At 46.7% G+C, this 26,437-nt stretch overlaps 1 protein-coding gene across 1 annotated transcript in view; it reads left to right on the top strand.

The window, feature by feature from the left end:
- LOC138457973 (IgGFc-binding protein-like) overlaps positions 1-26,437 on the top strand; it is a 344,303-nt gene that overhangs the window by 143,099 nt on the left and 174,767 nt on the right. The window contains exons 20-38 of the mRNA XM_069607205.1: positions 1,835-2,076; positions 2,183-2,331; positions 3,131-3,259; positions 3,371-3,509; positions 7,104-7,245; positions 8,072-8,268; positions 15,116-15,257; positions 15,336-15,577; positions 15,683-15,831; positions 15,925-16,053; positions 16,159-16,297; positions 17,831-17,972; positions 19,481-19,677; positions 22,940-23,081; positions 23,160-23,401; positions 23,508-23,656; positions 23,750-23,878; positions 24,011-24,149; positions 25,526-25,667. Coding sequence (XP_069463306.1) covers positions 1,835-2,076; positions 2,183-2,331; positions 3,131-3,259; positions 3,371-3,509; positions 7,104-7,245; positions 8,072-8,268; positions 15,116-15,257; positions 15,336-15,577; positions 15,683-15,831; positions 15,925-16,053; positions 16,159-16,297; positions 17,831-17,972; positions 19,481-19,677; positions 22,940-23,081; positions 23,160-23,401; positions 23,508-23,656; positions 23,750-23,878; positions 24,011-24,149; positions 25,526-25,667 — 3,081 coding nt within the window. The remainder of the gene's footprint in view (positions 1-1,834; positions 2,077-2,182; positions 2,332-3,130; positions 3,260-3,370; positions 3,510-7,103; positions 7,246-8,071; positions 8,269-15,115; positions 15,258-15,335; positions 15,578-15,682; positions 15,832-15,924; positions 16,054-16,158; positions 16,298-17,830; positions 17,973-19,480; positions 19,678-22,939; positions 23,082-23,159; positions 23,402-23,507; positions 23,657-23,749; positions 23,879-24,010; positions 24,150-25,525; positions 25,668-26,437) is intronic.

Here is a 26,437-nt window from a genome sequence, read left to right on the forward strand (position 1 = left end):
CAGGGCTGTCCTAAACACTAGCTGGTCTCACAATGAATCTACAGGTGATCTATGGAGACTGCTATAAGCAATAGCTGGCATGGGGAAGTATTTAAAGGAAGCCTCCAGGGCTGTCCTAAACACTAGCTGGTCTGACGATGAATCTGCAGGTAACCTATGGGGACTGCTATAAGCATTAGCTCGGTTGAAGATGGGTCTACAGGTAACCCGTGGGGACTGCCATAAGCATTAGCTGGCCTGTGGAATGATTTAAAGGAAGCCTTCAGGGCTGTCCTGAACACTAGCAGGTCTGACTATGGGTCTACAGTTAACCTATGGGGACTGCTATAAGCATTAGCTGGCCTGGGGAAGGATTTAAAGGAAGGCTTCATGGCTGTCCTTAACACTAGCTGTTTTGATGATGAATCTGCAGGTAACCTATGGAGACTGCTATAAGCATTAGCTTGCCTGGGTAAAGATTTAAAGGAAGCCTTCAGGTCTGTCCTAAACACTAGCTGGTGTGACGATTGATCTTCAGGTAACCCGTAGGGACTACTATAAACATTTACAGGCCTGGGGAAGGATTTATAGGAAGACTTCGGGACTGCTACGAGCATTAGCTGGTCTAACGATGGGTCTATATGTAACCTGTGGAGACTGCTATAAGCATTAGCTGGCCTGGGTAAGGATTTAAAGTAAGACATCCGGGCTGTCCTAAACACTAGCTGCTCTGATGATGGGTCTACAGGTAACCTATGAGGACTGCTATAAGCATTAGGTGGCCTGGGGAAAGATTTAAAGGAAGCATCCAGGTCTGTCCTCAACATTAGCTTGTCTGACGATGGATCTGTAGGTGTCCTATGGGGACTGCTATAACTATTAGCTGGCCTGTGGAAGGATTTGAGGGAAAACTTCAGGGCTGTCCACAACACTAGGTGCTCTGACTATGGATCTGTAGGTAACCTCTCGGGACTGCTATAAGCATTAGCTGGCCTGACAATGGATCTACAGGTAACCTGTGGGGACGGCTATTGACATTAGCTCGCCTGACAATGGATCTACAGGTAACCTGTGGGGACTGCTATAAGCATGAGCTGGGCTGACAATGGAGATGCAGGGAACCTGCTCTTAATTATTAGCTGGTCTGAAAAAGGATTTAAAGGTAAACTACAGAGCCATTCTGAGAGATTGTGGGTCTGAAGAAGGGTCTCAGTGTAAACAATAGGAGCTGTTCTGAGTGTTATCAGTTCCAGAGATGGAGCTAGAGATGAGCTGTGGGTGCTAGTCTCAGTGTTAAATGATGTGATGCAGGAGCTAGGAGTAAGCTACACAGATTGTCTCTAAATATAAATGGTTTTCGTGGTCGAACACGGGGGGAGACTATGGAGATTGGTCTACCTGTTAGCAGTTCTGAAGTTAGATCCAGATATTGGTTCTGGGGACTGTTATAGGTTTGAGCAGTTCTAGAGCTGCTGAAGAGATAACCTCTGGGGGCTGTTCTAAGAGATGGCAGTTCTGCAGGCAGATATAGAGATAACCTCTGGGGGCTGTTCTAAGAGATGGCAGTTCTGGAGGCAGATATAGCGATAACCTCTGGGGGCTGCTCTAAGATTTGGCAGGGTTGGTGAAGGATTCAGATGCAAGTTATTAAGACTGTTCTAACAGTCTGCAGACTGTGTTCAAGGGCTTTAGAGGGGGCTTGGGAGCATTTTAAAGATAAACTAGCCAACTGCATGTTTTCTGTATTTCATTGGATGCCTTCTTGCGGTTAAAGGGGGGTGCAGTGGCATCATTTGGGTACGAGGCACACATTGTAAGCTAATTTCAGAGTCTTACGATTTCACTACCATTTCAGATTCATCCACTTGCGTTGTCTCTGGTGACCCTCATTACAGCACTTTTGATAAAAGGAGGTATGACTTCCATGGCAATTGCACCTATGTCCTGGCCAAGCCCTGCAACTCCAGCCGACCTCCCTTTGCGGTGTATGCTTCCAACGAGTACCGTTGGAACACGTTGACTGTGGCGTACATCAAGGCGGTCTACGTGGAGGTCTATGGAGTGGTGGTAGCCTTGCTAAAGGATAAGATCGTCCAGGTAAGTTCCCTATCTGTTCCCATTGCTGCTTTCATACTCACCTGTACCTGCATGCGCTATAACCGGACAGAAGATGAAACTGCTACTCGGCCTTAATTACTTTCAGGTGAATGGAGTTAATGTGAACATCCCCATCAACCCAGCTGCGGGACTGTCAGTCTTCTCCTCTGGGAAGTACATGGTGGCGCAGACAGATTTTGGCCTGGTCGCGCGATATGACGGGAACCACTACGCAGATGTTAAAGTGACCAGCGAGTGAGTATCAGGAACTGGTGCAATCTTAAGAGGTCCACTAACCTGTCAAATGGGGAACAAACCAAAACTGTTTTTGCAGATTAGTCTAGATTGTTTTTCCATAACATGGTCTGACATTTTTACCAAAATAACTATTTTCCCTAGATAACACAGAGTATTTCCAATAAGGGTATCTGATCCACCCTTGCATGAATCCGTTCAAACAAGGCTTGACCAATTTAATTTACATAGAAGTAGTCATGCATTTGGCCAGCGCGTTCCTCTGAGGACAGTGGTGTCTGGGTGCACATAGTGTTCACAATCCACAATTAGAGTGTGGTGGTGATGAGGCACTGCGGTGTAGTTCTGGAACTAACTGAAATGCACTAAGGGTGCCTCACACCAGCGCAGTGCCAGTAACCCAGCCTTGCCGGCAAGAAGTGAGAAGAACGCTGATGGCGTTCATCCGCACCACTTTTCCCAAATATTCTAGGAAGGCGTATCCTCAAAAGTGTTACCTCAAAAACACACATCACACATGCACAGATGGTTTTCAGATGCAAAAATATTTGAATTCATGTCAACAGTTGAAGTTTTAAAAACCACGTGTGCAAATCTCCGCCGCCACGCGCATACCGAGCTACCCAAAATGTCTCTATTCAATTGGCAAACTAGGTCCACTAAGTTAGAATGTGTATAGATCCTTTGAGCAAAATAGGCAGACTAAGTTATGGACGTTGCGACGCAGTGCCCTGAGGCCACCTCGATGGCATGTATGCTGGAGATTGGCCCTAAACTAAACCAGCTCTTCTGTTCACAGCTACGAGGGCGAGCTTTGTGGTTTGTGTGGCGACTATGACGGAGCCCCTGGGAATGACTTCAAGACCCCTGGAGGGGAGCTGGTGAACACGGTCAATGACTTTGGGAACAGCTGGAACGTGCATCCCAAGTGAGCCATCTTTCTGATACTACGCACCCTGCTTTTCTTTTTAAATGTGCCCCTTGCATCACACCTCTCTGCTCATGTCTACCCTTGTGTTTGTCCATCATCTCATTGCAGTTGCAATAAAACAAACTCAACGGTGGTCCCGGAATGCACCGTCCAGGAAGAAGAGCAGTATAAGGGGCCAGCTTACTGTGGATTGCTGGTGGACCCCGAGGGCCCGTTTGCTCCCTGCCATGACAAGATCAACCCCAATGTAAGTTATCAGCAATATATAGCGCGCATGGTTGTCCAAATCTAGAACCCGAAGGCCAGAATCCTGGCGTGTTTTCATGATATCTCTCATTAATATTCATGAGACGAAATTTGCATAAATTAGAACCATTGTATGCTAATATATCTCATGAATATCAATGAGGGGTATCATAAAAATCCGACATGGATCCGGCCCTTGAGGCCTGGAGTTGGATAGCCCTGCACAAAGACTCCTGAAATGTACAGTGACTTGAGAAGAGGGATGTGGGCATGAAATGGATCAATGCACTGTATGGGAGTGCCAGAGGAACGCAGCCCATGTCTAAGATGAATGGCGAGACCAAAGACTCATGTTAACACCACCTATGGGGCATCTGCACAATCCTGCTCCCCACCAGTGATTCCAATATGTCGCAGCACACAACAGAGACGGATCAGGAATTTGCTGCATCCGTGAAGCGAAAGATGAAGAAACGTAGGATCCGCCTGGGTGTCTATGCTTTTTCCCTGCAACTTGCAGTAAATATGGGGAGATCTGCAAAGGTGGCAACCCATAGAAACGAAATCCTCCCACACCATTGGAATGATCGCATATCTTAGATGGTCGCTGGTAATCTCCATTCACAAGCTCAGGTGTAGGATTCCTATGGCGACTGGGGGTCAGAAATTGTGGACCCGCATCGGTTCCGTACATGCATATTTACTCTGTGTCCTCATCCGCAAGAATGAGGCTGTTACAGCCACATCATGATGCAGTCGGACGATCCACAGTGGAGGAACACTCTCGTTCATCTCTTTTGTGCAGAATTCTCCTCTGGGATCTACCCGCAGTGGATGTGCAACAGTGATTATCTGCAGGCATGCGCAACCCCTCCTGAGGGCTCGCTCCAGAGGGTTTCCACAAGTCCTGGAACCATCTCTCTTCTGTGCAGAGCCTGCATGGAGGAGAGACTCAATGGCAAATGGCTTTCTTTTCTGCTCTCCTGCACGTGCAGAGATCCTGAGCATATCATTGGTTGCGGAAAGCAGGCCGTCAACAGAGTCCCTCAGACTCCTGGGCAGAGGGAGTGCCGGTCCAATAGGTGCATGAGTGCCTCCGCTTCCCTTTCTCCACAAATTGCGAGCACTTAAGCAGTTTAACTGTCAGTGCTAAGCTCTCTACAAGGGGAATTGTCTTTAGAGGGGGTTAATGTTAACACCTGGAAGTGACGTAGGAATTTTTTGGCAGTATTGAAGGAGATACTAGTGCCGCACTGAGAGACCCAGGGTTAGAATGGATGTTTGTAGGTTTCTTGTATAGCCCTTAATGCCGTGTTCAGCCAACTTGAAGTCGCTGTAGGAGACAGGAGCATGGTGCCTGGGGGAAAGGAGACAGAGGCGGCACTCGCTATATGCACACCTCACAACCTTTCAAAGTTTGAATGAGGGTCCTCTGGCAATAAAATACTGGTACATCCTTGACTTTCCATTGGAAGGCTTTGGGCGGCAGGGTCATCTCTCAGGGTCACAGCAGAGAAATAGTCATTTCAAGGTCAGTGTCCAATATTGACCAGACTTTAAGTGTGGGCCCCTTGGGATGTCTGTGTATGTATATATGTTTATGTTTCTTCAATGTCGTGTGCCCATCCTATCGGTCATTAGATGTATTGTCAAGCCAGTTCCAAGTGGCAGGCTCAGTAACTCTCCATTTGCTGTCCCATCCACACCCAGCTGAGGCCTAATATTGGAGCTAAATGGGCCGAGGTCTGCAATCAGCATCTCCTACAGGTCCCTGCCAGCCCCATCCCCACGCACCTCCACTGCCCTTTCCCCAATGCAGCCTCTACAGAGCAGTCACCCATGCAGCCAGGATCATCCTCAGGATTAGGGACACCTGGCCGCCTTGAGCTAGGAGAGTGTCTCAGGTTGTCACACCTGTAAGATGTTGACCTTCTTGGATCCCTGATATCTGTGTCCCACCAGAAGCCATGGCTGCCTAGGGGAATAAAGGGCTGAGCAGCTGGCAGCTCCTTCAACAATGCCTGCGGAGAGACCCTACCTACAAACGCATTCTCTCTATCTCTTGCTGTCTCTCTCGGTTTCTCTTTCTCCTTCTCCCTATCTACTGAAAGCATTTGCCTGTGTAGCCCCTTCAGCACCAGGGGGCTCTGAACCAGTGAGGCATTGCGGTACGAGAGGGCGCCCACCACAGAGTGCTGACGGCCAGGCTTTGAACTCGTGTTGGCAAGCTTGGACCTGGACCCCAGAGTTGCAGATCTGGCCCCTAAACTGGAAACTCCAATTAAGCCGTTGCGGTTTGAAGCCCGATGAGGGCTTTTCCCAATTGACGTGGTGTTTGATCTACTTCTGGAGTGCATTCTGATGCATACTCTGCCCATTGGGCTGAGAAATGTAGTATGGTGCTTGCATTGCATATAGCAATGCAAGCTATGGAATGTGCAGCAGCGGAGGAAACCTGGGATCCCTCAGTGTTCCGGGAATGTCAGTTAGGCATTCAGGATGGGAGTCACAGCTAGAAGGATGTCATTACCTGCTCTCACTCTTTCCTTCTAACCTGATACCCTGTAACATTAATAAAGTACTTCTCCACCGTCTTCACTGCATCCTACCTGTGTAGCCTGTAACTGCATACACTCCAGAAAACTGAGATGATGAAATTAGTCCAGCTGGAGCAGAGCAAAGGTTCATTGTGTGCTGGTAGTGTTGTTTCTTCGATGAGACAGTTCGAGATTTTCCAAGCAGCAAGCGTACGAGAGAGAAGTTGTGTCATTCCCACACTGGAGTGATCATAGCTGCTATGTTGTTATCGTTCTGTAAGAGGGACAGAAATGATTTGGGAAATGTTGTGTATGGCTTGGCTTGCAGAAGGAATGTTGTAATGTCATGTGGAGTGTTTATGCCTGAGTGTTGGAATGCGTGGTTGAATGTTCTAACCTGGTCAGTTGGTCAGCCAGAGGCCTGGGTGATGGGTTGCCAGTGTTTTACCTTATGTCCTAAATGTAACCTATATGTAACCTATAAAGCTGGCAATAAACCTAGCAAATCAACCTAAGAAGGCTGGGACCCACATCATTTCAGGAAGGCAGTCTAATTTATAATTTTTACGATAGTCCTGTCTGGATAAGTTAGTCCCTGTGGCTACTGCTTCTTTGGCAAGAATCTGTATAGATTTGGTTAAGCAGACTTGGGACACCCTCAACGGTATCCATACATATTATCCCCACCAAAAATATCACCATACATGTGGTTGTCTGTCTCTCCATAGATGATATTTTTGGGGGGGATAATTTGTGGAAGCGGGGGTTGCGGGGGTGTTGCCCCCGCACATTTAAAAATAATGCAGGGGTTGCGATGTTGTCCCCCGCAGGGTCCATGGCTCAATATCGCCACAAAAATATATTTTTGCCTTTTGAGGATCCAAGGAGGGTGAAGTCACATGGCTTTGGAGGATGATCCCAACTGGGGGCAATCTGACAATGGGTCTAAGGAGATTGATGCTCTCCAAGTGGTGGTGAGATGAGGTGCATGCCGGATGTTATGTTGAGTCAAAGGTTACGACCTCCTGTGTCAATAAAACTCTTTCTGCTCCTGGTAGACCTTCTTCAAAGACTGCGTGTACGACCTGTGCGAGCTGAACGGGAACCAGCAGGTGCTGTGCGAGGCGCTGGAGTCCTACGTGAACGAGTGCCAGGAGAGGAACGTCACCCTGCGGCCCTGGAGGAACGACACCTTCTGCCGTAAGTCACCTTCTTTCTGCTCGCTGTATCCCTGATGTCAAGCAGCTTATTCGGCAGAGGCCCAGCAGGTCGTTCTGCTCACTTCATATGAACAGTCAAGGTGGCCATAGTGCAATGGGACATTCAGAGTGATGTTGATTGTGAAAACCCAACTAGATTTGACTTTTCATTAAGTTGACACGCCCAGGTGTTAGCATTATAATATAAGTTTTCTTATGCAGTGTGGGGCCAATTCTTCCTTAGTGATTTTAAACTAGGACAGATCAGTGTTCTCATGTGTGGCTCTCGAGGCTATTTTCATGATCTAATGTGGCATGTGTAACTTTTGTTGAGACTGTGTTGATACCAATGTCAGAATGTAAGACTTTTTAAACCCATTAGTCATAGGGGGTAATTTCCTTTAAATTACAAATTGCCTTGAGGCGACCACTTCTGTTTGTACTCCCGAGCAAAAGGTCAAACCTCCCTCCTCGCCCCTGTGCACATTGCAACTTGTTCTAACACGTAGCAGTAAAGTGGAAAATAGAAGCAAAATCACCTCTCTCTACACCTGACTTTTTCAGTATGTGTTTTGAAAAGTGTAAATGTTTGCCACAATAATATGATTGCAAGGTGCACATCTCTTGCGTGGGCCACAGGAATCCACCTGCCAAATGAATGAAAATCCAGTTGATCAGTGAAAGGGCTCATTAAACGTGTACCCCCACTTTTACCAAATTGACCCCCAGACGATTGATCTGAAAATGAATTGGGCCCAGGAACATCTCACAATAAAAAGCATTTGACGTAGCATGTCTCGTCTCTCCTTCTCCTCCTGTCCCTCCAGCCATTCCCTGCCCACCGAACAGCCACTACTCGCCGTGTGCCACCGCCTGCCCGGCTACCTGCCTGGATCCTCGACCCGGGATTTGTGACCGCCCGTGTGTGGAAGGCTGCCAGTGCGATGCCGGCTTTGTGCAGAGTGGGACGCAGTGCATCAGCAAGAAGGAGTGTGGCTGCACCTACCATGGGCAGCAATACCAGGTATCTGAGCTTCATCACATTGCGACACATAGGAGACTTTACAATGTATTGATACCACTGCAGGCAGCCCTTCCATTGTTTTACATTGTGCCTTTCCACAGGAAGAGGCTCTAGCTAATTATAAATAGTGAAAACAAATAGCAGCTTAACTTATAAACAAACCCTGCAATGCACACTGTCACTGAATATTATGTGTGTTAAGTGTACAAGTCATGATCTCAAGGTTTAGTAATATTATCGTATTTATTGAGCACAGACCTAGCTTCGAGAAGCAACAGAGCGCTTTACAGAGGTATACAACAATACAGATACCCAACGGAGAGCTTTACAGAGGTATACAACAGAACAGATATACAACGGAGCACTTTACAGTGGTATAGAACAGTACAGATATAGAGCGGGGAGGGATAGAGAGGAGGGGTACAGCTGTACCGGGTGGCGGGGAGGAGAGAGGTGCGCATCGTCTAGCCAGTCAGGTGGCGCAAGGGGTGATGTGATGTCCTAGGTGTTGAGGGGGAGAGACTCCTTGAAGGGGTGGGTCTTGAGTTCTTTTCTAAATTGTAGGAGTGTGGGGGTCCAGTCTAGTCTAGTGTCGACCAGGCAGAGGTTCCATAGTCTTGCGGCGTAGGCAGAGAAGGCTTGTTTGCAAGTTTTTAAAATGCAAAAAATGATGAATCCGATGACATCACAGGAAGTGATGCCAAATGGCATTTGACCGTACAATAACCTCTGAGAAAATGCCATTACAGGATTTCTCATTGGTAAAGCAAACAATTAACTAAAAAGAAATATTAAACACATTGCCTCACACAATCCCACTAAAACAGCTCCACATGCCTTCTGAAGTCGATACAAGGTATTACCCAAAATCCCACTGATGCAATATGATTAATGTTAAATGTTCTAGAAATAAATCTGGCCTCACTCTTAATCTTTCTTGATCTATTGCACCGTCTCGGGAGGATAGCTCAGGGGCAACGCACTCGCCTTAGAAGCAAGATGATGCGGAGCAACACAAGTTCGATCTCCGGGTACGCGCTTAGAATCCTCGGGGTATTAAGCGTGTTATAAATAACCAATTAATATAAAATAAGTTTCAGGATAATATCGTGCCCACATATCGGGTAAGGCTATGCACTGGGTTCAGTGCCTGAAGAATATTATATCCAGATATTGTACCAGAATATACACCCACATACAGTACTGGGTTAACACTGTGGCCAAATATCGTACAGGGGCACCACTGTGACTAGAAACACGACTAGAATATATAATGCCCTCTGATGCTGTGGCATTGCATTATATAACATGTTCTCAGGTAGTGTGTCCATACCCTACATGCAGTGCCAGGTTAACTCGGCCCCAAGATACAGTGGCTGGATATCACTGAAACCAGGCTCCATGCTAGCATATACATATATAAATGCCTTCAGAAATTATGGCAGGAAATAGAATGCCCCAGGCACCGTGCCAGGATAACCCTTTCGCCTGATGCGGTGCCTGGATATTTCTGAACCCACATGTAGTGACAGAATCTAATTTGTTGCCCTCTACTTTGCCAGAATACAAAATGTCTTCAGATATTGTGGCAAGATACAATTTGTATGTACGCCCAAACAGAGATGTGGTATAATACTGTCCCTTCTAAATATCACTATTCCTACTTATAACGCCAGTATGCAATATGTGCTAAGGTATTGATCCAGGATACACCAAGTTCTAAGCCGTTATTGAAATATAAAAGATCTCCTATATTCAGTGTCCAGATAGCACTGCCCGGAGACACACTGCCTGGATAGCACTGTATTTATATGTAGTGGTAAAATAGAATGCCCCCAGTTACTGTGGCGGAAGATAGCACATCTCAGCTATAGCAGTGGGTCACCAGTATCTCGAGATTCTTCATGGTTCCAACTCAACCATCCTGGGTCTACCCTTGTGCTCGTTCACATTTTGTAGAACCCAGCAGTCTTACGCACAACTGTGCATTCTCTTTCATACACACAATCCCCACCGCATGCAGGCCTACCAACCCTTAAATGGCAACCAATAGATCTACTCGATAGGTGCCCTTTTCTTCTTGCCCTGCTGCGGTTGGTTCATTCCCTGGCCAATCATGCTGGTCCCCCTGTCAGACTCGTTGATACTATGGATGAAATCATCTCACTGAGGGGCTTCTGGTCAAAACACGTCCTCCATTAAAATGGTGTGGTGTGATGTGTTCAGGCGCGCGGGCCCAGTCTAATCTCTCCTCTGTGACCGCCTCCCGGGTGGAGTTGCTACCATTAAAATATATTTTTGCCCATTTTATGTGGATTTAATGCAGGAGTCTTCACAATTTCCCTTATATTGTCGCCATCATAACGCTCGTTGTCCTTTGTGTTCAGTCTTTTTATTAAAAAGCTCTTCAACTGGCCTTGTTTTAATCACAAAATTGTTTGCGCATTTATAAACAAGATTTTGCCAGAGCGAAAGAGTGTTGGTCCATATCTGGTGGTTACCGACTTCCACAATCCCTCTTACCACCTTTCTCTTTGGCCTGTTACCTTTTTCATACATTTAATGTCCCAAATGATTTGGTTTCTTTTGGAAAGAGCTGCACCTTTTTGCATCTGGCACCAAAAGACCCATTCCTGATCAGGAGCGGTGCAAGGCTGAAGTTGGACTGCTTGTGCCTGGGGTGGAAGCACCATTCCGGATCAGGAGCGGTGCAAGGGTGAAGTTGGACTGCTTGTGCCTGGGGTGCAAGCACCATTCCTGATCAGGAGCGGTGCAAGGCTGAAGTTGGACTGCTTGTGCCTGGAGGGCAAGCACCATTCCTGGTCAGGAGCGGTGCAAGGCTGAAGTTGGACTGCTTGTGCCTGGAGGGCAAGCACCATTCCTGATCAGGAGCGGTGCAAGGCTGAAGTTGGACTGCTTGTGCCTGGAGGGCAAGCACCATTCCTGATCAGGAGCGGTGCAAGGCTGAAGTTGGACTGCTTGTGCCTGGAGGGCAAGCACCATTCCTGATCAGGAGCGGTGCAAGGCTGAAGTTGGACTGCTTGTGCCTGGGGTGGAAGCTCCATTCCTGATCAGGAGCGGTGCAAGGCTGAAGTTGGACTGCTTGTGCCTGGGGTGCAACCACCATTCCGGATCAGGAGCGGTGCAAGGGTGAAGTTGGACTGCTTGTGCCTGGGGTGCAACCACCATTCCTGATCAGGAGCGGTGCAAGGCTGAAGTTGGACTGCTTGTGCCTGGGGTGGAAGCTCCATTTCTGATCAGGAGCGGTGCAAGGGTGAAGTTGGACTGCTTGTGCCTGGGGTGCAAGCACCATTCCTGGTCAGGAGCGGTGCAAGGCTGAAGTTGGACTGCTTGTGCCTGGGGTGGAAGCACCATTCCTGGTCAGGAGCGGTGCAAGGGTGAAGTTGGACTGCTTGTGCCTGGGGTGCAAGCACCATTCCTGGTCAGGAGCGGTGCAAAGCTGAAGTTGGACTGCTTGTGCCTGGGGTGGAAGCACCATTCCTGGTCAGGAGCGGTGCAAGGGTGAAGTTGGACTGCTTGTGCCTGGGGTGCAAGCACCATTCCTGGTCAGGAGCGGTGCAAGGGTGAAGTTGGACTGCTTGTGCCTGGGGTGCAAGCACCATTCCTGGTCAGGAGCGGTGCAAGGCTGAAGTTGGACTGCTTGTGCCTGGGGTGGAAGCACCATTCCTGGTCAGGAGCGGTGCAAGGGTGAAGTTGGACTGCTTGTGCCTGGGGTGCAAGCACCATTCCTGGTCAGGAGCGGTGCAAGGGTGAAGTTGCCCTGCTTGTGCCTGGGGTGGAAGCACCATTCCTGATCAGGAGCGGTGCAATGGTGAAGTTGGACTGCTTGTGCCTCGAGTGCAAGCACCATTCCTGATCAGGAGCAGTGCAAGGCTGAAGTTGGACTGCTTGTGCCTCGAGTGCTTGTGCCTCGAGTGCAAGCACCATTCCTGATCAAGAGCGGTGCAAGGGTGTAGTTGCGACAATAATATCAGGAAGTGTCGCCACTATGAGCACCAGGAGATGTTACCTTCGTCACCCCTGGGGTTGGGGCAGTTGACAGAAGAGCCATTATTAGTGGCCAGGATCAGATCCAGAGTGTGGAGACGTCACCCACACTAAGGAATGCAGCGTTTGCTTTCTTTAGAGAGTGACGCCATGAAGCTCAATCACCATTAACGGGTGGCCTTGTACCACCCATCTCTTCTGCCTCACCTAATTCCCTCACACCCCACCTCCCCCAGACCCTTCTTCTTCTCCTTGTACACCCTGCAATTCCTTCCCCTTTCCCTTGCCCAGCCCTTTCCCCCACACTCCACCATAGGGTGGAGGCTGCAGGCCGGTCTAGGGAGGGGTTGATTGGACCAGAGAGGGGGCTCTCTCCTGGGAGCAGATCAATTCCCTGTGCTTGATCTCATCACCAGGCTTCCTGTAAGGAATAGCAAGCATTCTAGAAGAGCGGGGGAAGTTTAAGGGTGGCTAGCCTGTGGGAAGGAAAACAGAAAACACTCTTCTTAAAGATGCAGTGCTCTCTCTCTCTCTGTCTCTGTCTGTCTCTCTCTCTCTCTCTCTCTTTCTCTCTCTCTCTCTCTCTCTCTCTCTCTTTCTTTTTTTCTCTCTCTCTCTCTCCTTCTCTGTCTCTCTCCCTGTCTCTCTCTCTCCCTTCCCCTCTCTCTGCCTCTCTCTGCCTCTCTCTTTCTCTCTCTCGCTTACACACACACACACATACACTCTCCCTTTTCCACTCTCTAACGCCCTCTATATCACTCTCTTTCTTGCTTTATTACGCTCCTGCTCTCTCACTTCCAATCTCTTTCACTTAGTGATAGAAGTGAACCAGAAAAGTAGTGGAACTGTGACTCCGGTGGGGGACAGGGTAGGAAGGAAGGGAGCGACGTGCAACACATTTCTCAAGGGTTGCAGTCATGCTGCTTGACAGCCAATTGAGTTGAAATGGATTTCAGTTTAGCTGTAACTGCTTTCGGGTGGTAAAGTGTACAAGTGAGCTTTAACTTCACAAAACAGTTCTGAATGGTGGAAATGGTTGTAAAAAGTAGTGGAGCTGTTAACAGTAAGAAAATAAATGTAGTGGAACAGCGCTCCCGAACGTTCCCGCTCACTTCGACCACTGCTTTCACTCAGTCTATTCTACTTCATGATCCCCCAGAATGGCTCTGCGTGAATGGGGAGAACCATGCAGAGGCTGGAGAAGGGCACAGCATCCTGCTCCTAATCTACCAGGAGAGATCACCAGGAACGGGTCACCAAGTGATCTGCTGGAAGGCTTAGAAATGCAGAGTCTCACAACCAATGCGTTCCCAGTTTTTTATAGTGTTGAATCCCTTTCTTGACTCAATGAAGCCCACATTGGTTGAGCAGATCACTGTCCGATGCCAGTCCTCCATGGTGAGAATGACTCAATGCAGCTGGTTTGGATCACCCTCAACTCAATAAAATGCGGGATTCCTTTAATTCAGGGGTCTTCAACCTTTGCCTCTCCAGATGTTTTAGACCACAACTGCCATCAGCCATAGCCAGTGTAGTCAATGCTGAAGGATCATGGTAGTTGTAGTCCAAAACATCCAGAGAGTCACGGATTGCAGACGTCTGACTTCATGGATCAAAGATCTTTGCTAGAACCCTTGGAATAAGTAAACTCACCATTTGGGGTAACAACCCAGAGCCTCTGGAAAATCCAGTAGCCATAGCTAGAAAATAATTACATCATTTGGAAAAATAAAGATAACAACTATTTTGAAAACACAATCTGGTCTAAACAGGAAACACAAAAACAATATTTGTAAATTAGCAATAATACTAGAATACTAAACCACCATGCAAAATTGGAATTTGTGTTTCACAGAAGTTGTTCTCTGGGGAAGATCATTTGAACCCCTCAATCCAACTGCAATAGAAATCCCCAATACCAGAACACAACACCAAAAACTAACCCCACTTGTGAATTTCTGAATTAAAATGAAGCCATTTTATGTAGATCTTCTACCTAACCTTACATTTTCTTTGTATGTCTTTATTTTTGCTACAATAATTTGACTAGTTGTACCTTTAGCTCTTCTTTACTGGACGACTATCTGAACTCCTCATTCCAACTGCAGTAGAAATCCCCAACACCAGCACACAACACCAAAAACTAATCCAAGCTGAAATTCTGAACCAAACAGAATCCCATTTTATGTACATTCTTTCCTTAATCTTTACATTATCTTGGTATGTCTTTATGTTTGCTACACTATTTAGACTGGCTGTACCTTTAAATTAAATCGCCAAAGCTAAAAGCTCTAAGGTGGTGATGGTTGAGCATCTGCCTGCTGACCGTCGCTTCAGTAGTGCAGCGCAACCTTTCTACATCTCATGACACGGTACGGAAATATATCTGGATATCCTTTGCTAGATGTAGTCCAGACAGGGACCCCCCTCAGAATGGAACAATTGGAAATTTGCAACACTGAATATATCGCAGCTCTGGGAATCTGTGAAAAGCCACAGCGTGGACTGGATCACCTTAGACTAGTCATGATGGGAGATCACACTCAGAATGCTGCACTCCCAACCAGTTAATCTCTACGGGGTGAGAGTGTAAGCAGTTGATGATCGTGTTTCAGTTGTATTGCTTTCATACTCTGTATTCAAGTTTGGTCAAAGCAATTTCTCTCTGGGTTGATGTCTCCAGGTTGATTCTGTGCCCAGTAGCAGAACATGTGTTCCTTCGATCTTTACTGTGCCCTCTGCTCAGTTTCTATTCCTACTTGTGTTTTGGCATCCTTTTTCTAGTTGGGGTCTTTTTGTATTTTTGTTCTGATTTTGCTGTGTCTCTTCTGATCCCTAGCCTGGTGAGGTCATCTTCTCTGATGCCTGTAAGGAGGTGTGCCAGTGTCTTGCCAACAACAACACAAAGTGCACAGATATCAGCTGCGCCCCAGATGAGTACTGCTCCAACCACACTGGGGTGCAGGGATGTTTCCCCAAAGGTAGGCTTTCTCATACTTTATGCCATTTTTGTACGTCGTCCGCTGAGCGATACTGAATATCTACTCTTTGATTTTCAGACTCTTCCACTTGCGTTGTCTCCGGGGACCCCCATTACAGCACCTTTGACAAAAGGAAATATGACTTCCATGGCAACTGCACCTATGTCTTGGCCAAACCATGCAACTCCACCCAGACGTCCTTTGCAGTGTATGCCTCCAACGAGTACCGCTGGAACACGCTCACCGTCGCGTACATCAAGGCGGTCTACGTGGAGGTGTACGGGACGGTGGTAGCTCTTCTGAAGGGAAATATTGTCCAGGTGGGTTTGACAGCCATGCGTTGCTCTTTTGTGTCTCAGACATTACTTGGGCATCCATTAACACTGCTCAGTGGAACGTACTGAATTTCCCTGTCATACCTCCAGGTGAATGGAAAAACAGTGACCATTCCCTTCAATCCAGCTCCCGGACTGTCTATCTCATCCTCCGGGAAGTACATGGTAGTGCAAACTGATTTTGGCCTAGTCGTGCGATATGATGGAAACCACTATGCCGATGTTAAAGTAACCAGCGAGTGAGTATTAAAGCATGTTACCCAAGTACTCGGCATTGACTGGAAATAATAGTGGCAGAGAAAGCTAAACCAAGCTGATATATCATTTTGCAGCTACAAAGGCGAGCTGTGCGGTTTATGTGGAGACTATGATGGAGTGCCGGGCAACGACTTCAAGACCCCAGATTCGCAGCTGGTGACAGCAGTCAATGACTTTGGAAACAGCTGGAACGTCGATCCCAGGTGAGAATTCTTTCTGATATCTGGATGGTTGCTGCTGGCTATCCATGGCTCAACTGTGCCGCCACCTACATGGCTTGGCCTATCTCTTGCTGTTTTCCCATTCAGGTGTAACTCAACCGGCTCCATCGTTGTCCCTGAATGCACGCAGGAGGAACGCGAATCCTACGAAGGACCCAGCTACTGCGGGATCCTCGTGGACCCTCATGGGCCCTTTGCCCCGTGTCACAACAAAATCAACCCAAATGTGAGTGTCACGCGGACTCATTTAGGAATCCCCATGCTCAGTTTAAGGGGGGAATGCAATGGGTGGAGCATTGTGAGGAAACGGACAAAGGGGGGCATATATTAGGAACACTGCAACACCAAAACCTTTTATACACTAGCCGAATGGAAAAATTGATAAAATTGATCGATGGATCAGATTTACTGATGATGGATTTTGATGGACAAAGAGTATGTTTCCAAATATGCCCATTTATTTGTATTTATTTATTTATTTGCTCGGGGCTTAAGCCCATGTAATAAAATCGGAATGTTAATTGCACATATGCAGGGTGAGTATGGGTTGAGAAAGTGGGTCGGTGGATGCTTGACTGAGTTGGCGTTGGGTGTACGGGCGACTGAGCTGCTTGATGTTGTATGGAACATTGACCAGTTGTCATACGAAGCTGATCTCTTGGTGGATGTGAGGCTTAATGAGCTGATCAGTGGATGAATTGGTAGATGGACGGCTGAATAGGAGTATGGAAGATGACTAGACAAATATATCAGTTTCATGGGAGCTTAAAATGGTAGTTTGGTGGGTGATCTACTTAGCCTCTGGAATGGGTGGTCGATGGACTGATTTGTGGTTGATTAAGAAGACAACTGTACAGTAGAACAAGATAGATTGAAGCATTGTAGGAAAGTGTTCATGGTGAGGTTGATGGAAGGGTTGTGTGTGTGTGTGGAAGGGGTGTGTGTGTGTGTCTGTGTGTGTGTGGGTGTGTGTGTGCTCCGATAGATGATTGCACACATAGAGATCTAATGGAAAATTGAATGGGTGTGTGGATGGGTTATGGTTGGAGTTGGATAAAAGGTTGAGTGCGACATTAAAGGAGGAATGCATGGGTTGATGGGATGATTGTTTTAGAACTAAGGAGATTGAAGCCAAGACTGAACGAGAAGTTAGATGCCTAAACCTTGTACGGCTAACCCAACCGAAAGAACATCATTTATTTATTTATTTATGGCATTTGTTATACGCCCAAACCCGGAGGTATCACAAAGCTTAGTTGGTTACAGGTTATGTTTCAGCATAGAAATACATTTTCAATCAGATATAATCACATATTCATGCATAGAGTGGTAAACATAGAGAAGGTAGGAGTGGTCTAGTCATGCTCGTAGTGTCCTAGTTGTATTGATCAAATAGCCAGGTCTTGATCAGCCTCTTGAAGCGTTGGTGCGAATGTTAATTTCTAATGTGGATTGGGAGGGTGTTCCACAGCTTAGGGGCTACTATGGGAAAGCTGGAACCTCCTGCTCTTTTACACTTGAACCTGGGTACATTCAGGTGTGCTGGATCCGGGTCTTAGTGATGTGGATGGATTTTTTGAGTTACACAATGATTCAGGTAGGAGGGGGCCTCGTTGGAAATGCATTTGTGTACTGTGGTCGCTTGTATCTGGGTGACCGCCAAAACATTGATTTCTCTGTCATAGGGCCTAGCGATCTCCTCATAGTGGAGGATGGAGATGGGCACATGTGTAATGATGTCTCATTCTGCTTCTGCCAGGCTTTCTTCAAGGACTGCGTGTATGACCTGTGTGAGCTGGATGGAGCCCAGAAACCATTTTGCGAGGCTTTGGAGTCTTATGCCAACGAGTGCCAGGAGAGGAACATCACCCTTGGAGCCTGGAGGAACAAGACTCACTGCCGTAAGAGACAACAATTCTACCTCTTTTTCTGGTATCATAGTGAGTCTGAAACTCTTTCTCGTGGTGTACACTTTCTGTATCGGGTTGGGAAATGAGAAAGTGGGGCATGGTTTCTTCAAATGATAGATTCAGAGGTTACATTTCTATTACGGTCATTATGCAGAAGCTGCTTTAGACATCATTGATTCTAGCTGGCTGGTAGGGAGGGAGAATGGTAGCGTATGGGTCAAGGTGTCCATGAACCTTTAACGGTAGGAAATAGAGCTTTGTTTGCACCTGGCTACTCACATGACCAGATCTGCGGCACCATAATGGTAATTAAAACTTCAGTCAGCCAGAATTGAGGAGCTCATCAATACAAAGGAATGGAGATGAGCGGGAGACTGAAGCTGATGAACCATGCAAGGGTTTGGCTGATGCTAAGAGAAAGAGTTTGGAAACCCCAGTTAGCAAGAGGGCACCCACGGCCATGTTGAAGACTGAGGAGGACCCCAATGACACCAAGATGCAGAGCCAAGTGAAGGAATCCACCCGCCGAACAGAGTTAGGGACCCCAAGTCCTGTAGATATGCAGAATCAGGGCACAGATAGGAGAGGTGTATGGAGGGAGAGCGGAATCTGTGTGTGAGGGGCAGAGGCAAAGGGCCTACAGCGATGCCCCAACGCACTGGAGAAGGTGGAACTGTGTGTGCGGCTGAAAGAGGAAGAGCCAGAGAGCTAATCTCGATGCCGTGGTGCAGCGATCTCAAGAGTTCGATCAAGGAGAAATAAGGAGACCAAAAATTAGACCGGAAACCTGTAGAAATATGGGAGTTGATGTCCACATTCCCAGTATCTCTGAGTGAAACGTTATTTACCCTGCATTATGGTAACTGAAGTCCAAGTTCCTAGAGCCTCTAAAGGAAAGGTAGTAAAAAAAACAGTTGCATTGTGAGATGCAAAGTCTATGTTCCCAATTTCTCTGAAGGAGAGGTTGAGAATCCCGAAAGAAGGAAGGATGCTGCATTGTGTGGACATGAAGTCACCATGCCATAAACCTCTGAATCGATGGATGTGAAGGACTGTTACGGTGTCAGAACTGAAGCCCCAATTCCCAGAACACCTGACGAAAGAGAAAGTGAATTCAACAACGTGTCGATTAGTTGGCTTCCCCAACTTGGCCACAATGCTTATGGTCATTGGTTTCAGTTTCTTGTCGAGACAATATCAACATGAAAGTACCAGACCACATGACTACCAGAAATCCAAACTATTTAAATAATATGCCAGCTCTAGTGTCATCTTTTAACAAATCACCACAAGTGATAGAGAAGGGCAGGAGATTATTTCAAGTGAACACTGATTTACAAAGATCTGAAGATAGATGGGATTGTCTTGGACCTATAAGTGCCCATCCTTAGCTGGGGATGATGGAAGCCCATTCTTCAGCTCTGGACCCGCACCACTACAGCAACCATCTCATCTCAACATTTTTCCTATTCCCACAATTTTGTTTTTTTCTTTTCCAGCTTTAGCCTGTCCTCCAAATAGTCACTATGAGCCTTGTGCCTCTGCGTGTCCAGCTTCCTGCTTGAATCTGCAGCCCGGATCCTGTGACCGCCCCTGCGTGGAGGGCTGCCAATGTGATGCCGGCTTCGTGCAGAGCGGAACCCAATGCGTGAGCAAGAAGGACTGTGGCTGCACCTACAATGGACATTATTACCAGGTATGTTGGGTTTCTCTAGGAGGGAACCAAGCCAATCCTTTGGCTGCCCCATTTCTAACACACGTTATACCCCCAACACCAGCAGCTGTTTCAAAGAGCTGGCATATAGTCATGTTTGTGGGCAAAAATAGGGATGTTTAGTTACTGAGATAACCATGAGGTGACGGCTCATGAAGAGTGCACCCACCTTATAGTACTCAAATCAAGCCTAAAGGTACAACATGCATAAAGCACAAGGTTATGCCTATCGAGTGCATGTGCAGGAGATAGTGTGCACCTTGTGCAGAGTGCATCCTTTTGGGTGCCTAGTGGTCAAAGCTCTGCTGCACAAACTGACCTGGGTGAGAGGGCATCGCTTAATTTGAATTTTATACACCAAATTTAATTGCAAGAGGACACTGTTGTTGATTAAGTTTGGGGTGCATCCCCTCTCAAGAATGTCTCCCCACGGGGCATTGGAAATAATGGCAATAAAGTAGCACGTGGATAAATAACCGACGGTGAGGGTTGCACCACCTTGGACCCACTAACCAGCTAGAAAGACATTTGTTTGTACTGTTTCTTCAATGTTAGCCGGTTAGTGGTAACCTGAAAACATTACATCCAGACTTTTGTTCACAAAAGACCAAACTGTGTTAAGTTAACACAACCACTGTGAGCGACCTGTGCAAAAAATGGCAGGTTGCCAATGCATTTCGGACTATTCATCCATCATCAGGCAAGTAGCTATACATTGAGTAGAAGTCAAAGACAGGCCCAAAGGACCCAAAACAAACAATAGTACAGAAGAGTTACTGCAACGTGCATCATAGACATTATCATTGTATTATGAGATACAGGGCCTCATCACGAGTTGGGCGGTAGCCCTTAAAGGCGGCAGTAACGCTATAACTGCCGCATTTAAGGGTACGCTCAATCACGAGTCTAGCAGCATTTACCCCCAGCTACACGCTGGGGGTAAATGCGCCAACTTGACGCCCATTTTCAGGGCGCAATTACTGTGGCGCTATTTACGCACGCTAATTGTGCTGAAAATGCCCCAATTAGTCCAATGGATCCAATGGGGAATACCCATTACCGCCCAACCCTTGATCCAGTGCTAATAGCGCCGGGATACTGCCCAACTCGTGATGAGGCCCACAGAATCAAACAAATACCGTTGTGACAAATATGTGAATTGTCTTCTCTCAGGTTCTTCTCAGTGGCCCCCGTTATCGTCTGTCTTATATGGGAGGCCGTGCCTTCTTGGTGGCGGCTGCTAGAGCCTGGAATGAGTTGCCTATGGCCCTCCGCGCAACTGAAGACCACTTCACTTTTCACCGGATGCTTAAAACTACTCTGTTCTAAGCCGTTTTTCTCCTTGGTGTTATCACCGTATTGTTTCTGATTCCTCCTCAGTAGCCAGCGCCAAGATGCCTTTGGGTGTACGTGCGCTTTACCAAGTTCACTTAACATAACATAACAGGTTCTCCCTAACATTCTCTGGGTGCCAGCCCCTTGACTGTGGATTCCCTTGATCCAGTATGGGTCCTCAACCTGTGTGTTTTGCCTCTCTGGAGGTCACCTGACCTCATATGGGTCCCAGAGCCTGTTTCTCTGTGTTTGTGGGTTCTCCCACCTTGCTGTATTCAATGTCCAGCTGAACTGAGCTGGTGGACTCCTACCAGGTACTGTTCTACATAGCATATTTTGTAACATTTGTTCTTGCTTCCACAGTTTGTTTGTTATCCCTTTCTGTGCCTCAAGATATTGTTTGTGGGTTCTCTACCCCTGTTTGAACAGACCTGGTATACTCTCCTGCCAGGTAATCTTCAGTAGGATACTTTGTAAAGTTCATTCCAGCTTCTGCAATTATTCCTTACTTCCCATCAGGCTTTTGGTTTGTATGTGCTTTGTAATCTTAGTCAGTGCCCTCTCTGTTCCACCAGCTGGCCCGACCTTTTTCCTACCTTGGGGGAATGCTGTTGCAGTCTCTGGTCTGTCCTGGGAGTGGAGCGGGTCTTCTCAACTGCTTTGGCGTTCTGCGTCCTACTCGAAGTGGCTCCGCTGCAACATGCTCTCTCTGTCGTGTCCTTGGCTGTGTATCTTTCTCTTGCTTTGGCTTCGACAGTCGCGTTTCCTTTCTCCCCGTCAGGTTCCTGATCCACAAAACCTCTGGATAAACTCGTCCCTTCTCGGCAGAGTCTAGTTATCTTTCCCTGAGGTCTCTTGCCACATAGCCAGAGTCTGGTTCCTCGCTCCTCCAGGGCTGGCTTGACAATTTACACAGCCCGTCCTTGCTTTTTATGACCGGAGTGGATCTTAGCAGACTGTACTGTGTATGTTGGTTCCATGGTGGGCGTTTGCCTCCTTGCCTGATCTTCTTTGTGTCAGTTATGGTATGCACACCATGTGGGTAAGCCTTCCTCTTCCTCATCCCAGTATGATCTGTGAGAATGCAATCCTCTACAGAGACACATATAAGTCTGGGGGACAATATTGATATGAGTTGGGTAAAATGGTAGAGGGGACCGAGGTGAAGGTGGCGAATACTGCATTCTCCAAGGCTATCGTCACTGGTCCCACAAAGGGTTTCCATCCCAATTGATCCACTTGCTGAGTACCACCCCAAGTGGCACTATCGGGTAGTGGCCTCACCTCCCTGGCCTCATGGGAAAAGGCTTCCCCCATGAAAGCAGTGACTGTACCCTGGGATTCACCACAGTTGGCATAAGCTTTAGACAAATAATTGAAGCATAGAAAGCTATATAAGAAAGGCCACATGCATTACTCATGGATGCATCCCACAACGAGCAACTGAAACCTGAATCCAGGGAACGTGCTCACCCGTTGTAGGTCTCTCATAATGAACAACATCCTCTAAACAACCACAGGAAACCAGAAATTAACCAATCACCATCTAATAACATATAGCTATTGCATTTTAAAAATAACTTTGCATCCCATCTAACTGGAGGCTGTTTTTTGGGCCATTTTGAACAAAGATTACGCTGCACTCCCCACCATTTCATCTCTATGGAGTGAGACTGTAAGCGTTTGATGACCGTGTTTGAATTGCATTGCTTTCTTACTCTGTATTCAAGTTTCTTCCAAACAGTATCTCTGGGTTGGTGTCTCTAGGTTGATTTTGTGCCCAGTGTGTTTCTTCGATGTTTACTGTGCCCTCAGCTCAGTTTCTATTTCTACTTTTTGGCATCTTTTTTCCAGTTGGGGTCTTTTTGTATTTTTGTTCTGACTTTGCTTTGTCTCTTCTGATCCCTAGCCTGGTGAGGTCATCTTCTCTGATGCCTGTAAGGAGGTGTGTCAGTGTCTTGCCAACAACAACACCAAGTGCACAGATATCAGCTGCGCCCCAGACGAGTACTGCTCCAACCACACTGGGGTGCAGGGATGTTTCCCCAAAGGTAGGCTTTCTCATACTTGATGCCATTCTTGCACGTCGTCTGCTGAGCGATACTGAATATCTACTCTTTGATTTCCAGACTCTTCCACTTGCATTGTCTCTGGGGACCCCCATTACAGCACCTTTGACAAAAAGAAATATGACTTCCATGGAAACTGCACCTATGTCTTGGCCAAACCATGCAACTCCACCCAGACTTCCTTTGCAGTGTATGCCTCCAACGAGTACCGCTGGAACACACTCACCGTCGCGTACATCAAGGCCGTCTACGTGGAGGTGTATGGGGTGGTGGTTGCTCTTCTGAAGGGAAATATTGTCCAGGTGGGTTTGACAGCCATGCGTTGCTCTTTTGTGTCTCAGACATTACTTGGGGGTCTATTAACACTGGTCAGTGGAAAGATACTGAGTGTCCCCGTCTTACCTTTAGGTGAATGGAAAAACAGTGATCATCCCCTTCAATCCAGCTCCTGGACTGTCTATCTCATCCTCCGGGAAGTACATGGTGGTGCAAACTGATTTTGGCCTATTCGTGCGATATGATGGAAACCACTATGCCGATGTTAAAGTAACCAGCGAGTGAGTATTAAAGCATGTTACCCAAGTACTGGGCATTAGCTGGAAATAATAGTGGCAGAGAAAGCTAAACCAAGCTGATATGTCATTTTGCAGCTACAAAGGCGAGCTGTGCGGTTTATGTGGGGACTATGATGGAGTACCGGGCAACGACTTCAAGACCCCGGATTTGCAGCTGGTGACAGCAGTCAATGACTTTGGAAACAGCTGGAACGTCGATCCCAGGTGAGAATTCTCCATGATATCTAGATGGTTGCTGTTTGCTATGAGATGTGCCCGTTCTTTGCGTCAACTTACTCTGTATCACCACCTGCATGTCTTGTCCTATCTTACGTTATGTTATTTTTTTTTTTTCAGGTGTAACTCAACCGGCTCCATCGTGGTTCCTGAATGCACAGAGGAAGAACGAGAATCCTACGAAGGACCCACCTACTGCGGGATCCTTGTGGATCCTCATGGCCCCTTTGCTCCATGCCATAACAAAATCAGCCCAAATGTGAGTGTCTCTTGTCGCGCGGATTCATTTAGGAATCTTCCAGCCCATTGGGGAATGCAGTGGTTGGGACATGGGCTCATTATAAGTTGGCTAATGCCAAATGAACATGCCACTATTAACATATATCGGCACGTTTCCGCACCGGCCAACTACAAGGTTGCAGGTGAGGTGGCGGGGTGACCTCCAGCTAAAAGCTGGATTTCATTCCACCATCTTACCACCCAAAAACTCACTGGTATTACAGGCGTGGTAATACCAGCAGCTGTGATACTGGCAAACTGGATTCCTATGGGACTCCATGCAATGGGGAGTTACACCATCATCCTGCACTCATACACTCATAATCTGGTGGACATTCCACCAGACCGAGTGCTGGTAACAATAATACAGCTTGTTGGTATCATGTCAGACTTACCACTAGGATACTGCCAAACTTGTAATGAGTCCCGTTGTGAGAAAATCGGCAAAGAAGCCCACATATAAGGAAAGCAGTAAACAGGGACAACTATTTATACGAAGGCTGAATGAAAATATTGATGGATCAGATGTACTGATGATGCTTTTTAATGAATAAGGAATATGTTTCCAAATATACCTATGTATACAAAGAGGACAATGAACAGCTTTAGGTAAATTGAAATGATAATTGCACAAATGCGGGAGAGTGAGAAAGTGGGTTGGTGGACATATTACTGAGTTGGTGGTGGGTGTGAAGTGATTGAGTGGCTTAATGTAGCATGGGAGATTGGCCATCAGACGGTGATGATTGCTTGGTGGCTGCAAGGTGTAGTGGGCAGATAGGTGTTTGAATGTTTGGGTGGAAGATAACTAGGCCAACAGCAGTTTGATGGGAGGGTAAAGTGGTGATTGGATGGATGGTCTCATTAGCCCATCGAGTGAGTGGGTAGATAGACTGATTTGAGATTGATTAAGAAAACAACTCTACAGTAGAAGAGGATGGAATGCAGGATCGGAGGAAATTGTTGGTGTGAGGTTAATGGATGATTTTGGACGTGTGTGAGTGGAAACATCAGCTGATCAAACTTTGAGTGAGAAAAACACATGTAGATATCTAATGTAAAGTTGAATGATTGGATGGATGGGCAAAATGTTGTGTGACTGATTAAAAGGGGGGAGGGGTAAGTTGATGGAAGGAGTGTCTGAGACCAAAAGAGGTTAAACCCCATAAATTAAGATATTGCACTGACTGAATGAGAACGTAGGTGCTTACATTTCGCAACATGATCCCACCCTAATATAGATATCTTGGTTCCATCCAAAATGTTGATTTCTCTCTCATAGGGCCCAGGGATCTGCTCAGAGCGTAGTATTTAGATGGGCACATGTGTAACAGAGTCTAATTCTGCTTCTGCCAGGCTTTCTTCAAAGACTGCGTGTATGACCTGTGTGAGCTGGATGGAGCCCAGAAACCTTTTTGTGAGGCTTTGGAGTCTTATGCCAATGAGTGCCAGGAGAGGAACATCACCCTTGGACCCTGGAGAAACAAGACTCGCTGCCGTAAGAGATAGCAATTCTTTGACCACTTTTTCTGGTTTCATAGTGTCTCTGGAGGTCTTTCCCATGGGTGTAAACTCACTCTGTCAGGTTGAGGAATGAGAAAGTGGGGCATGGTTTCTTCAAATGAGAGACGGTCATTATGTAGTACCTGCTTTCAACTTGATATGATATGATAAGTCATTTATAACGCGCCGACAAGACTTCATTGATTCTAGCTGATTGGTAGTTAGAGAGTATGGCAGAGTATGAGACAAAGAGCCCTGTTCACCTTTGAAATGACCACAAGAAATGGAGCCCTTTTTCCAGCTAGCTACTTATGAGATCAGATCTACAGCACCACAATGGGATGAAATAAAACGGGAAGCCACATTGGAAGTGCTCATTAAAAGAAAGGGATAAAGACCAGAGTGAGCCTCAAGCTGCTGAACCGTGTGAGAATGAGTGCTGAAAGTTGACGTGAAGAAATCCGTGCCCTGCCAATAAGATCTAATACAGATGTATTAATGGTAGGCATTAGTAATCATTAAAGTGATTTGACAATGTCCATTTAGTGATCATTATCATGATATGACACTTGTCGGTTGAATACAAGAATAAATCAATCAGCATAACTTAGAATGGACTTTGTCATATCATGTTAATTTAATGATCACTAAATGGACTTTGTCAAATCACTTTAATGATTACTAATGCCTACCATTAATACATCTGTATTAGATCTTATTGGCAGGCCGCAAATTGCTTTACACCAACTTTCAACACTGCAACAT

The sequence above is a fragment of the Ambystoma mexicanum genome, chromosome 1p (genome assembly GCF_040938575.1).
Source record: "Ambystoma mexicanum isolate Mex_15411 chromosome 1p, UKY_AmexF1_1, whole genome shotgun sequence".
In the NCBI taxonomy this organism is placed as follows: Eukaryota; Metazoa; Chordata; class Amphibia; order Caudata; family Ambystomatidae; genus Ambystoma; species Ambystoma mexicanum.